Below are 13,304 nucleotides of genomic sequence, written 5' to 3'. Positions count from 1 at the left end.
TTTAAACGTTATGGATGACATTTATGTTCTGAATATGAGAACTAGAAGGTTCACTAAGATGTATTTGCTAACAGTTAAGCTTATATCCTAGTTCATCGTCTCATTAGCTTTGGTATATATGGAGTGTATTTGCATTTCAATTAAATATTCCCGGCTCGCCAGCGATGACGCTCGTGTTCCCGACAGCGACCGTTCATGTGCACTCGGGAAACAGCCGGTTGGGAATCTATAAGTTCTTCAGCGCAGGGGTTTTTTTATCCGATAAAAAAACAGTAAGAACTAAACAGAACCTAGTTGGATCAGTTTCATGTTTGCATCCCTTTATTTCCTTGATGCCTATCACGTATTATCCTTTTGCTTTAGTTTTAAGTATGAGAAGCAAATGCAGTATTCCCACTCACTGTATGGAAGGCAACACTTGCCCTTATCTAGAGCTGGTTTACCAGTACACAACGTTTAAACTGAGCAAATAAGTCATGCCAACAGACGTTACAACGTCTGTCAATTTCCACCGTGTGTAAAGCCTAGACCCAGAGCCTGGACCTATTGAAGAAGGTATGACGCGTGGATGGGATGACGTCGCGTCGCCCGCATCTCCCTCGGTCTGTCAGCACGTCGCCTGTAGATGACGTCACAGCAACGTGATTGGTTACCTACTACAGCAACCCCGTTGTTGCTGGTTGATGAAAATGTCCGATTGTATTTGTATTTGTATATCATTTCTGTAAACCATGACAATGGATCTGACTTTCTTGGGGACTGGATCTGCATATCCGTCCCCCCATCGCGGTGCCTCAGCGCTAGTTCTCAGGACGGAAGGAGAATGTTGGCTGTTTGACTGTGGTGAAGGAACTCAAACCCAACTCATGAAAAGTCAACTAAGAGCAAGTGAGTAACGTTAGTACTTTAGGTCAAGAAATCTTGCAATTTCTGTTTGATCAATTTGATCATGTCGCTAGGGCTCCAAGTCCCGAAAGTTTCGCTTCTGAAGCATTGATCACTGAAAACATGTGTACACTAACAATACAACGTTGTACTTCTCCAGGTCGCATCACCAAAGTTTTCATCTCACATTTGCACGGGGACCACCTATTTGGTTTACCCGGTCTCCTGTGCACTGTGAGCCTACAGACAAACCCTAACCCCACTCAGGCTCTTCCCTGCTTGGATATCTATGGCCCCACGGGCCTCAGGAAGTACCTCAGGGTGACTCTGGGTCTCACGGGCTCACAACTCATCTTCCCTTATGCAGGCAGGTACCAAATATCAATACACACCCGTTGCATCTATAATCTTTCCCGTGCCCGTCTAATAGTGATACTGGGAGAAAATACTGCAGTAGTAGAAGTAAATGTCAGTAAACATTCATTTTGTTCAATAGTCCCTTGAAGCAGATCTTCACAAAACAAACCATGTGGGCTAATATAAAACACCTGATGTACCCTTAAAAACAGAATCTTATGATTTTCCCGAAAAATCATATGAAGCCTATTATTAAGAATATCAAACTACTACTATCTCTTAAGTATTTTATATTTAACGTTATGGTGATCTGATTAAGGTGTATGTTTACTGTGATACTTTCTTTGAATGTAGTTCATGAGCTTGAAACTCTGCCTGACCAGAGTCCACCCGAAGGTCAGCTGAGCTTTGAGGTTTGTGTCACATTTTGAAATATAAATGTTACAATGTGCAACCTGTAAACAACACAAAATAAGATTTAAAGTAAATTGAGATGCACTTCATCCCATAATAAACTAGCATGCCACCTGCTTCTGAGTTTTTCCTCGATGTTTCCCGTCTTTGAAGATGACTTCAGAGTCTGGTGCGCTGCATCCTCAAGAGCAGCTGGGGAGGCGCGTCTCCCTGGACGTGTCCACCGACTGCTACATGCTTTTTCAAGACAAGAGGTTTGTGGTGAAGGCCTTCAGGTTGTTCCACCGCGTACCCTCCTTTGGCTTCTGCGTTCAGGAGCATGACCGACCTGGCAGACTCAACACAGAGCTGTTGAAAGAGTTAGGTAAAGCAGCTTTTTTTTGATGACGTTTAATGCATTTTCTATCGATTGTTATTCTAATGTGAGGGACAAGTTGACGTTTGCTTGGCTAAGTGCATGGCTGAGTACTACTATTTATCTCAATAACAGTGCATCAAAGAGAATTTCACATACACATACCATCCAAACACAGCAGGGCCTGGACTTGGATCTGTTAATGTTGACACAAGTAAAAAATGTATGATTTTTCAGAACCTAGCGGTACAGTGGACCAAAATGATGACATAACTAACAGTGACACGGTCTGTGCAGCGCTGCTTGTAACGTGAATAATCCTTAACGCTCTAGGCCTCAACCCCGGACCCCAGTATGGCCGTCTGAAGGCTGGGGAACCCGTGACCCTGGAGAACGGTCGTGTGCTACTGTCTGGGGAAGTCATGGAAGAAGCTATTCCAGGGAGGAAAATCTGTATTTTAGGGGACTGCAGTGCCATTGTTGGAGATGGACCGCTGAAGGCATGCCACAGAGCAGACATTTTAGTGCACGAAGCCACACTTGCAGATGAGCAGCAGGAAAAAGCAGTGGAACACGGGCACAGCACCCCAAAGATGGCTGCCGCAGTAGCCTTGGCTTGCGTTGCGCAAAAGCTGGTTTTGTATCATTTCAGTCAAAGGTACAAGCCTTGTGCCCTGCAGAAGGAAGGGGATGACGATGACATTCTCCTGCTCAAAAGACAGGCTGAAGACGCCCTCCAAGGTAGTGGTGTAGATGTTACTCTGGCTGAGGATTTCCTTACTCTGGCAATACCCCTAAAAAGGTAGTTTTCAATATTATATTTGCACTTTATATGCATTTATGATTCCAGATTGCTAAAAGGCCACCCTTTTCAGAAGTTAACTTAAAGATGTAGACAAACCAATGACAATATACTTGTAATCGCCCTTTAAAAAGGTTATCCCTAAGGTACCCCATTAACGGATTGCATGACATTGAAACACACAGCATCATAGCATGATTCTGTGGGGGTTATGTTATTACAATTATTAACAATAATTGTAATATTTGTCATGTCAGTTTCTATGCAGATATAGCTCATCATTGCAGCGGTTTAATGAGTAAAGCAAGAACAGAACCTTTTCCAGAGCTTTATTTCTGGATCTGTACACAAGTTATTAAAGTACAACAGAAAATACAAAATAATGTTTAACAAAAGAAAAAAACATGTCTATGTACAATTTTTTTATAAACAATAAAGATAGATTTTTGAACATTTTCTGATAGTGAATGTTTTGATTGTCTATATTTCTGGATATACATTATAAGTTTTGTAGTTTTTTATTCACAAAAAAGGTATTTTTCTTTATCACCAAAGGACTTAAATGTATTCTTAGAACCACAACTGCTATACCTTTTCCTTGTTTAACTCCAAAAACAAAAATGTGTTAGTGCTTGCGTACACACACAATTCCGATACCAGTTATCAATAAAAGGTCACATTTTTCGAGATGGGTGGTAAAATAAAAAATAGCCTACTTTTAAGTCAATGGCCTTTACATTCGGACAGTTTGTCTGTATTTGTACAAAAAGGACAGGCAAAATAAATTATCACTGCACTGCTAACGCTAGAAGAGCCGAGAGGATCTACTAGGGCTGGGCGATTAACCGAATTTTGATCACGATTTCGATTTCAGCGTCAAAACGATCACAAAATTAACATAATCAAATATCTGTTTATCATTTTAGATTGGAACATTACATTTTTGATCATTTTGTGTATTTTAAGGCGAAAGTTCTGTTACAAGAAAAGAATTCGGTGACATGCTGAATAAATACATGTTTTTAAACTCAAAAATAATCGTTTGAATAATCGTGATTTCAATGTTGACCAAAGTAATCGTGATTATGATTTTTTCCCATAATCGAGCAGCCCTAGGATCTACTGCATTTTACTGCACATTGCATTTTTCAAAGAGAAACTAGCTCTCCACAGACAGCGGCTACAGCCATCCCTAAACCATCGAGGCTAAACTGAGACACTTTACTGTTTTTTCTTTTCGTTTCAAAAAGGGAAGATGAGTCTTTTACACATGACTTAAAAGATTAACACAAAGAAAATGCAACATTGAGTAATAATACCAATGATAATCAGTGTAGCAGTTACTTCAGAATTGGGAAGAGAAGACAGCGGTCATGCGTGGTTAAGCAGTCTCTTGGTATCTGGGTGTAAATTCTTTCTAAAATGGAAGATCTAAAATAAATCCAAAAAACGAACAAAACTATGTTCAATTGGGGAGAGACTAAATAAATCTGTACATATCTACAAATTATTGCCTTTTGACAAAATTAAATTACAAGCTTTGTTTTTCAGCACTGATTCACAAGTGTTAAGAGGTCAGGTAATAGACTTTAAAGGCTATTTGCTAATCAATTTACAAGAAAGACAAGTGAATGTCTCCTATGATGCTGGACATTAAGTTTTACTAATTCTGATTTCACAAACTAATGATGGTTCATATAGGCAAGAATCCTGTCTGTACACACAAAATTGTGGATTAAACTGCAGATTTATGGACATGAAGAAACATTCAGCACAATGTACCCCTGAAACAAACTACTTATATCACAATGCATAGATAAATTAACACTACTACTGCATCCATTCAACTGACAAAACTACTTCACCTTACAACTGCTTGATTCAGTCTATGAGAAAATAGCTTCATTTCTGCTACAAGATGCCGACTGGACACAAAACAAAAATAACAAAACAATGCAAAAGCATACTCTCTAACAGTGCAGAGATTCAAAAACCCAAGAGTGGCTTATAATGAAGAAATAATACTGATAGCAGGTAAATGCAAACTGCCAAAGTGGTTTATAACCGGCGCTACTTACAAAAGAAAATAAAGCATTATTAGAACTGTCAATAATAAAAAATTAAATTAATTGACTTTGGATTAACATTGCGCCTACTTTTTTCCGTCAAATTAAAGCTAGAAAAATTAACTAGAACGACCATAATGCTTTCTGGTAACTTCTATTTTCATATTGCCTCTGTTATGCTTTAGAAGTGTAATGATTGCTACCTTACTATGAAAAATAAAAAGGATTCCTGTAATGTTACTGTAAACAAGTGCTGTACAGCCACCCAGGTTAGTGAATATATGGAATTAATACATTTCTTAAATAAATCAAAGATCTATCGAAGGAGAGCATTAAAGGTCAATTGGGATTCCTAGAACACGATTCCTTTTGGCAACTTTGGATTGTTAAACTGAAATGACAAACAAACTATGAAACAAGCTTCCACAGGAGAGGAGAACAAAATAGTAAAAAGTAACAGACCGCTCAGACAGGAGACCGTAGCAACTTAAGTGCTTCTTCCTGTGACCGTCTAGGTCTCCGTGCTAAGTTAAGGATGCCTTTCACTTAAAGCCAGGCTAACCGTGAAAGGTAAAAACAAACCAAACAATACAAATGAATCCAACCGGGCTTCAATCAAAGAACCTGTAAACCAAAACACTGAATTAACAAATGTACCGATTCAAAAAATAAACACAAAACACTATTAAGCGTATGCAAATGAAAACGATTAATATAGGCTGAAACATAGGCTGTTTTTGGCAGCTGAATACAATGGCAGGATTACGTGTGGATGTGTGAGGGGAAGGAGGAAGATACACAACGCTCCTCAAACTGCAGCCTCTGGGGCCCAATGTACATGGACGTTCACACACAAACACACACGCGCGCGCGCACACACACACACACACACACACACACACACACACCTCAGGTCCACCAAAACAAATAAAATAAATGGCTATATAAACTCTTGAGAGAAAATCAAGATTTTAGTACTATATGATAGACATCACTGATGTCATATTACACAAAAAGAACAAACAAAGTATATTCATTTACATATATATAGATATATGTATATATATTTATATAATAGAATTTAAACAAATCCGAGTCTCCAGTGGGTCGAGTCTTATGTACAAGTGAGAGGTTGGTTTTTAAAAGGGTTGGAAGGGGGGGCGTGGCCGAGGACGATCACTCTGACTGCAGTGCGGCGCTGTGCTGTGTGTGGTGTCGCGCGTGCGCCCCCAGAAAGCCGTTGGGCTCGCCGCTGCCGGCCAAGCTCCCGAAGTCTGTGACGGAGACCGCCATTTTAGCGCCCGTGATGCGGCGGTGGTGCGTCGTGGTGCGCCGCGCCTCAAAGTCCACACCGAGGTTACCCACCGAGACGTCGCCGATGTAGGAGTCGGGCAACGCCATCTTGAGTCTCTTGGAGGGCCGCTCACAGTCCTTGCCCCCGCACCCCCCGCCCAGGTGGTCCGAGTGGTAGAAGCCGGCGTCCAGCATGTCCAGGCGACCGGGGTCGCCGCCGGTGGCCGAGAAGCCCATGGGCTCGTCGTGGCTCAGGGATCCCCGATGGAGGCCCTCCAGGGGGGGAAGGCCGTAGCCGTCCATGCAGCCCCCGCCCTCTGCGGGACTGCACACCGTGGCCACGCTGTTGCTCAAGGCTGCAGAGCACACGACTCAGGGTCAACACAGGGGCGCCGGCTGGCTGGTATGCTAGCTAAATAATATCTTTCTATAGCGAGTTAAAATGTACAAATATGAGGTTGACTAATATTATACATGTAAAAAAAAAATAGCGGGACCGTGTAATCCGTCCTTTCAACAGACGGGGGAAAAACCAACAAAAATATCTGAAGTAGTTCATTCGAATTGAAAAATGTACCTAGTATTAGATTATGAACAAAAACGAGATATATCTTGATCAATCCATCCATCTTCACAAACCAAATTAACTCCCACTTTAGGCTCTTGCTAAACCTGCTAGGGGCCCCCGTGTTGACGCCCGCCCCGAGAGGGAGGAGGCGGTCCACTCACCGGTGAGGTCGCTGGCGGTGATGGAGTTGAGCAGGCTGAGCTGCTGGTCAGTCGCCTGCTCCATCCTTCCCCCGCCTCCGCCTCCCCCAGACGCCACGGAGGAGGAGCTCTCCACGGCCAGGCCCTCCGCCTCGTCCACCAGCCTGTCCATCAAGTCCCTGGAAGACAGACACAGGTCAGGACCGGCCCACTGGGAGTCAAGCCTTCAAGAATAAAAGGGTCCGTTTAGATAGTACGATGGAGATGCGTTCTCCAACACAGGGAAGTGTGCAATACGACTCTGACACCGCTAAGAATTCACAAACCTTCTGCATTCGCCCCACATGGGGGAACAATGTGTTTTCTGGTGGCGCAAGGAAAGTGGGTGCTGGGATGATATTCGAGGCGTTGAGATCTTTGGGGTGGCGCTATAACGCCAAATAACAGCATAAGATTTTTGTATCCTCCTTCGAAATCCATCCAACATAAATTTGTGGGAGGCCAAATAAGCTCTACAGACCCTCCCATATAATCTGATGTGGGCAATAATCAAAATAAATACATTTAATTAATTCTGTTATGTTCGGTTCTGAATATTCAAGTTCAATCTCAACATTCAACGACCGGCAGCTAAACCAACAGTTATAATTTTTTTTTAAATCTTATCTAGATAGTCAGACCACTCTAGCTTGAAAAACAGTCTAACTTTTGAAACGTGAAATTTGAGAGGCTTTCCTCACTCTTTGTTACTTACGTTACACCAGGATAGCTGTTATACTTTTTCTTCCCGAATCGGTTCTGCTGCACAAAAAAGTCAAACCGCTCCGACTTCTTCCACATGTAGTAGAACGCCACACACTGTGCTACCGACCGCGTCGGCACCTTGGAAAACCAGAGCAAAAGGACATTTAGAAAACATGTTCAATCCCACACAGTGTGGATGAATCCACTAAGGGATCCCAGGGGCAGGGAACGGAGCAAAAGGTCACCTTGTGCTTCTGTATGAGGTGAAAGTTTTTGTCGTACATCTGTAGAGCGTGTTCAAAACTTCGGCACTCCTCTTCTGTCCAGGGAGGGGATTCATCTATAATGAAATACAGAGACGTGATATAAGCTTATCGGATATGTTGAGCGTATTGGTGTGATTTACAAATGACTTAACCAAGGACACCATCACTAACAATGATAAGACTATATGAAAAACTTGATTTTACTTCTGTATTCCATGAGCCATTTATTAATGTATCCATGTAATGTAAAGCTTTGTAACAAACATAATACATCTTTACAAGTGAATTGACATAACATTTGATTTGTAACAGGATCTTAAGTTCAAGGCAATAATAATGTTTCTAACGCTTACCCATTGTGGATTTAACGTGACTGCAATATCGTTCTAGTGCTTCATGAGGGTTAAATTTGCAGTTTAAAAGTTCAAATAACGCCTGTAGGGAAAAGAGAATTCACAATAAAACATTACACACAGTATTAGACAGGCCATTTGAGTATTGGTCGTGTCCAAGGCAATACACTTTTTTTGGTTTAAAAGACGAGAGAAAACTGTGAGGCTGACCTTCTCGTCGTCCCGGACCGACAGCCCTGGTTTGTCACATCCCGTCTTTTCCTCAGCAATCCGTGACAAGACGTCCACCAGAAACGCCCTAACCTTGTTTTCTGCCAGCATGTTTGGACTCCAGAGCAGCTCGTCGTCGTCTTCATAAACTGTTGAGACAACTCGGCAATGAGATTTAGCCTTGTATACCCTGTGTGTTCTTTAAAGCCAGCACCAAACAAAACTCTTCCTCTCCCCTCTGGCCCAACAAATGATATTGGTAGCCGGCCATTTAAAAAGATGAAGCATCAATACACTCCCCTTCTTGTCCCTTTACATTTAGTCTCTCGTCAACAGCCTGTTTTCCACTCGGAAGTTGCAAATCTTTTGTTTTAGTCTTTAACTGGTTAGGGGGACATTAGACAGGAATGGGCTCAAGTTGTAGTATAGTGGTTTAATAGTGCAATGGGACGGATTACCTTTCTCTCCATCTTCATAGTGACAGATACAGGCTGGGACATCAGCTTGATACTGACTCCCCACCATGATTTCCTATAATCAAAAGCATAATTATATTATTACAAATATGAACTTATAATTATGATTAGTTTCTTTACATCCAACAAGTCAAAGGATATATATGCAAGAGTAACATTTCTCTTTTTTCAAATGCAGAAATCATGTTTACCTTTCTCGAGTCCTCTGGACTGGGGCCATCTTCATCACACTCAGATTCCTTATCGCCGTCCATCGCATTCGCTGAGAAAGACAATAAACAACTTGTCAATAGCTACTCTTTCATAAAGAACACATAGAGCAACTACTGGACTGACAGCTATATCATGCTGAATAAAACAACTCAGCACCACCTTGCTGGGTGCTTATATTTAGACTCTTATTGTGAAAATCTCACTTTGAGAACCAAAACGCTAGTTAACTTACATCGGAGGGTTCTGGGGAAGAAGTCTGTGGCCTCGTGGGATGTGACCGAAGGAGTTAGATCATCGGCTGAAGACTGGGTCTCCTCCTCATAATCACCCGACAGCAGGTCTTTAGCGATCTCCTCCTGAACACACAAAAAACACAGAAGTCATTTATTATGAGAGTATTTCATCTATTGCTGCAGTTTTAATGAATAGGACTGGACATGATTGTGAAACTGCTTTACAGTTAGCCAGTTACCTTATCGAGCGTCATATCTGGTAGCTCGTCTGTCAGGTCACCAGAGGAGCTGTCTATACTGGAGCCTGCTGACCCCTCATAGCGGTAGATGGCCAGCAGCTCCTCCAAAGGCATATTACCCTCCTGTTTTAACAAGGGAATGTAAACAGAGCACATATTTAACAAGGCTTCCATTTACTGTTATAATCTCTATTGAAGAGATGCACTTAAACACCAACTTTATTTTCTCGTAAACATAATGTTTAGCTTTTTAGTCTACGTCATCTAGAACAAGATATGCCGCGTGTTGCCATTATCCATACATAGACACGGCAGCGTTTATCATATACCCTATGAGTCAAACAAATCCTTGTGGATACATCACAAAATGCATACATCCAATTCTTAAGTCACGTCATTAACTTTGCATTCATTCATACCTTCTCCAAATCTGCAATTTCAGAATTGAAGTTCCGCTCTCCTTCCAGCGACTCTTCCTCCTCTAAGGTCCTCTCATCATCGTACTCATGAACCAACATCTCTGCCGTGGGGTCAAAGTCATGGTCTTCTGATGATAAAGAGCCAACTGAGGGGACAAATCATAGGCATCTTATTTCTCTTCACAAATAGTCACCCCTACTTTACAGGTCACAATTCCACCAGTAGTAATTACTAGTGCCAACATAAATCCAGGGTTAGCAAAGTGTTAATTTAGGACTAAATTGAATACATTTTGGAGCATAGCATGATCGATTGTTTCATGCAAACCCCATAACCCTACAAGGGTGAAAGAGTATGTTTAGCAGTACAGCCCAAAGCCGTGCCGTTTGGCTCCATTTTCAAAATGTTTCTTACCTGGACTCGAACTCCCAAAGGAAGCCTACAGAAAAGGAGCCATAGCACAGTTAGGACTTGAGTTTATAACATTGGACATAGTGCTTTCAGAGCATTCGGCATAGTATATCGGTACAGTTAATGGTTCGTATTACGTTCAGCGACCATAGCTCGACACTGAAAAAAATATTTTACCGCTAACATTACCTGGAATAGGTAGCCATCGTTAGCCATACCGCTAGATACACACCGGGCTTAACATTGCAATAAAAGCTGCGACATGGTTAAAAGCTATTGTTGCGACAGCATGTAGAAGAGGTTAGATGTTCGACTAAATATACAAATTATTAAGATTCGGTTTCCAACCTTAAGCTAGCGATCAGGCTAATATGTCCATAGTAGCGCTATGCCTCGAAAAATGTAAACACTAAATGTATTTTACGCGCTTCTTTGATCGCTTGTGTTATTCAAGGTTTCGAATTATATTTTGATACGTTTAAACCAGACAGAAAAATACACAATTCCATTCATTAGAAACACGACAATATTGCCTTTACCAGCGGGCTAACATTAAATTGACGTATCAATTTCCACGGTCGCTGTACCAGCTGAGAGCGGAGGCGCAGCGGCCTGGTAGTAGTGGATCAATCTATATATTCAATCGTATTTTAGACCCACAAACACCACCATTTTTATACAAAATATTCTATATAGCAAGAAAAATACATTAATCATCCAGTCGATGCAATACAAGTCCAAAATCTAACATGTACATTTAAAAAATATCGATTTAAAATACACTGCTTCTCCCCTGTTTTCCCTCTTACCTCCGCCATATTGGTACCTTTAGCTAATGGGCTCGTTCCAGCCCAGTACCCGGATAACGGCTCTCAGCCAATCACAGCTCCAGGTACCACTCTCAGCCAATCACAGCTCCAGGTAACATTATGAGTCGTGAGGCCTTTCAAATTGTAAATGTATAGATCTAACCTATAATAATTTGTCATTTTGTTGTTCTAACATATTTTAGATCGATTGTCATGAAACAAGTAGTCTGCATAGCAAAAGTATTGCATTTATGTAATCTAGCACGTCTTGTTTCAGCACAAGTTGCTTTGTTAATTGCATATTCATTCACACATAACATAAACATGATCATCATGTCTTAATATGTTTTACAGCTTTTCGTCACGCTTACTTTAGAATAATTTATCGTCTCTTAATCTATTTAATTAAACAATTCGATTTGTTCAGCAATTTCAGAACCACTGTGCATGGATTTAAAAGGTACCTTTAAAATGTCAGATTATGCCTCATTTTCAAAACACCCCAAGAGAATGACCAATAGGGGGCAAACAACGCCCCTGTATTACACCTTCCAATTTACTTGGACATTGTTATAGAAGTACAATACTAAATTGGACGAATAACAATGTAATCAATATATCACCCACACTACCCCTCGTCCTGCCTTCTTCTGCAACACTCACTATTATTAATAATAAAAGGAATTGGTTACAGAAGGCCTATTGTATTTCATCAGTAATACCTAAAATATTTTAGATGCCAATAAATACGGTATGTATGTTTAAGTATAAACTAATAAGGGTAAGAAATTAAACTGGAAGTATCCCTTTCCATCTTTTTAATTTTGTTATTTGGACAAATAATGATCAGCCGGAAGAGTTTTGCCGAATAGAAAAGGGCTCAGGTTGACAACCCCGTTATCGTCAAAAAGAGAGGAAGAATATATTGCTGGATTACAAATGAAATGCCTCTCTTCACAGGCGTACGCCCACTCTGTGCTTCTCTGGGCACTGCCAACCGGAAGTTCAATTAGATGAGTAAGAAACAGCGAACAGAGACAAACAACAACAATGTGAATGGGTGAGCTTCATTAAGTACTGTTCACCTTCAAACGCTATGGTGTCCAATCCTCATTTGGCACAGTTGTTCCCACGTAAAGATATGAACTTTAATGTTTGTTGAAGGGACCGAGTTTGGTCAGTTTGGTTATTTTTGCACCATGATTGCAGTAAGGATACTTTTCGATGTTTACATTGATATTATGTCATGTTTGTAATGAGGATATGACGATGATGATGCTCAAAATGACAGTGTAGCATGAGCAATAGATGTTTTTCAGTAAATGTATTTCTTTCGGGAAAGGAGAAAAAATATGTTTATCATTGTTACTCGTTAAACAAACAACTTTGAAGCAACACCGGAAAGGTGTTTTTATGTATTATTATTTTTACCGGATAATGTTGGGGCAACTTCATCGCTGTATTTGTAATTCTCTGTTTACAGTTTGGGTTGTTGCTTCCACACTTTTGAGAAACAGGGTTTTGGACAATAATGCATTTGAGGGGGTTGTGCTTATCCAATGACTGGCTGACCAAACGAAACCGTAAAAAATTGCAAGGATATCATTTAAATCTAAAAAGAAACTTTAGATCTTTCATATAGAAAGATATTCACCTTAATAATTTGTCTCTGTGATTTGACAACATAATTGAGCATAATGTATTTGTGTATTCAAGCCAATACAAATGAAAATGCTGGAGGCCACCAGGTGGCGATGTGTGATTGCAATCCCTGACTCCACAGCAGATGAGTGATATTTTTCTGCATTTGTATTCTGCAATGGTTACATTCACCTCCCACAAAACTAGGACTTGTGCTGATAATGAAAGTCAAATTATTCTGTGTGTGTGTGTGCGCGTGTGCGTGTGCGTGTGTCGGTCTATGCTTGGGCACTATAGAGCATATCTTTATCTGGTATCGGACCAGACCAAATACATTAATTAAATTGGCGGTTTACACAATTTCTCACCAACAACAAATCAATATGCAATGCAATATTAGCTTTTGGAA

The 13,304-nt window shown here is 40.8% G+C and overlaps 2 protein-coding genes across 4 annotated transcripts; one reads left to right on the top strand and one right to left on the bottom strand.

The window, feature by feature from the left end:
- The first annotated feature begins 616 nt into the window (after positions 1-616).
- On the top strand, positions 617-3,269 carry elac1 (elaC ribonuclease Z 1). The gene is made up of 5 exons (XM_030359745.1): positions 617-888; positions 1,046-1,252; positions 1,597-1,655; positions 1,810-2,020; positions 2,345-3,269. The coding sequence occupies exons 1-5, from the start codon at positions 732-734 to the stop codon at positions 2,815-2,817; spliced, it is 1,107 nt and encodes a 368-aa protein (XP_030215605.1). The 5' UTR covers positions 617-731; the 3' UTR covers positions 2,818-3,269.
- mier3b (mesoderm induction early response 1, family member 3 b) lies at positions 3,128-11,282 on the bottom strand. 3 transcript variants are annotated; one of them, XM_030359741.1, is made up of 14 exons: positions 11,255-11,282; positions 10,449-10,473; positions 10,034-10,179; positions 9,615-9,737; positions 9,375-9,498; positions 9,121-9,191; positions 8,912-8,984; positions 8,454-8,602; positions 8,244-8,325; positions 7,870-7,964; positions 7,635-7,762; positions 7,207-7,308; positions 6,902-7,059; positions 3,128-6,528 (listed from the first exon to the last, which is right to left on the bottom strand). In XM_030359741.1, exons 1-14 carry the CDS (start codon positions 11,261-11,263, stop codon positions 6,056-6,058), a joined length of 1,758 nt encoding a protein of 585 aa, XP_030215601.1. In that variant the 5' UTR covers positions 11,264-11,282; the 3' UTR covers positions 3,128-6,055. The 3 variants fall into 3 exon arrangements, with proteins under 3 accessions (XP_030215601.1, XP_030215602.1, XP_030215603.1); XM_030359742.1 differs by lacking the exon at positions 11,255-11,282 and adding an exon at positions 10,985-11,223; XM_030359743.1 differs by lacking the exon at positions 7,207-7,308.
- Between the last annotated feature and the right edge of the window lie 2,022 nt (positions 11,283-13,304).

This window comes from Gadus morhua, chromosome 6 (assembly GCF_902167405.1).
Source record: "Gadus morhua chromosome 6, gadMor3.0, whole genome shotgun sequence".
NCBI lineage: Eukaryota > Metazoa > Chordata > Actinopteri > Gadiformes > Gadidae > Gadus > Gadus morhua.
This window is presented reverse-complemented; position numbering and strand designations above follow the sequence as displayed.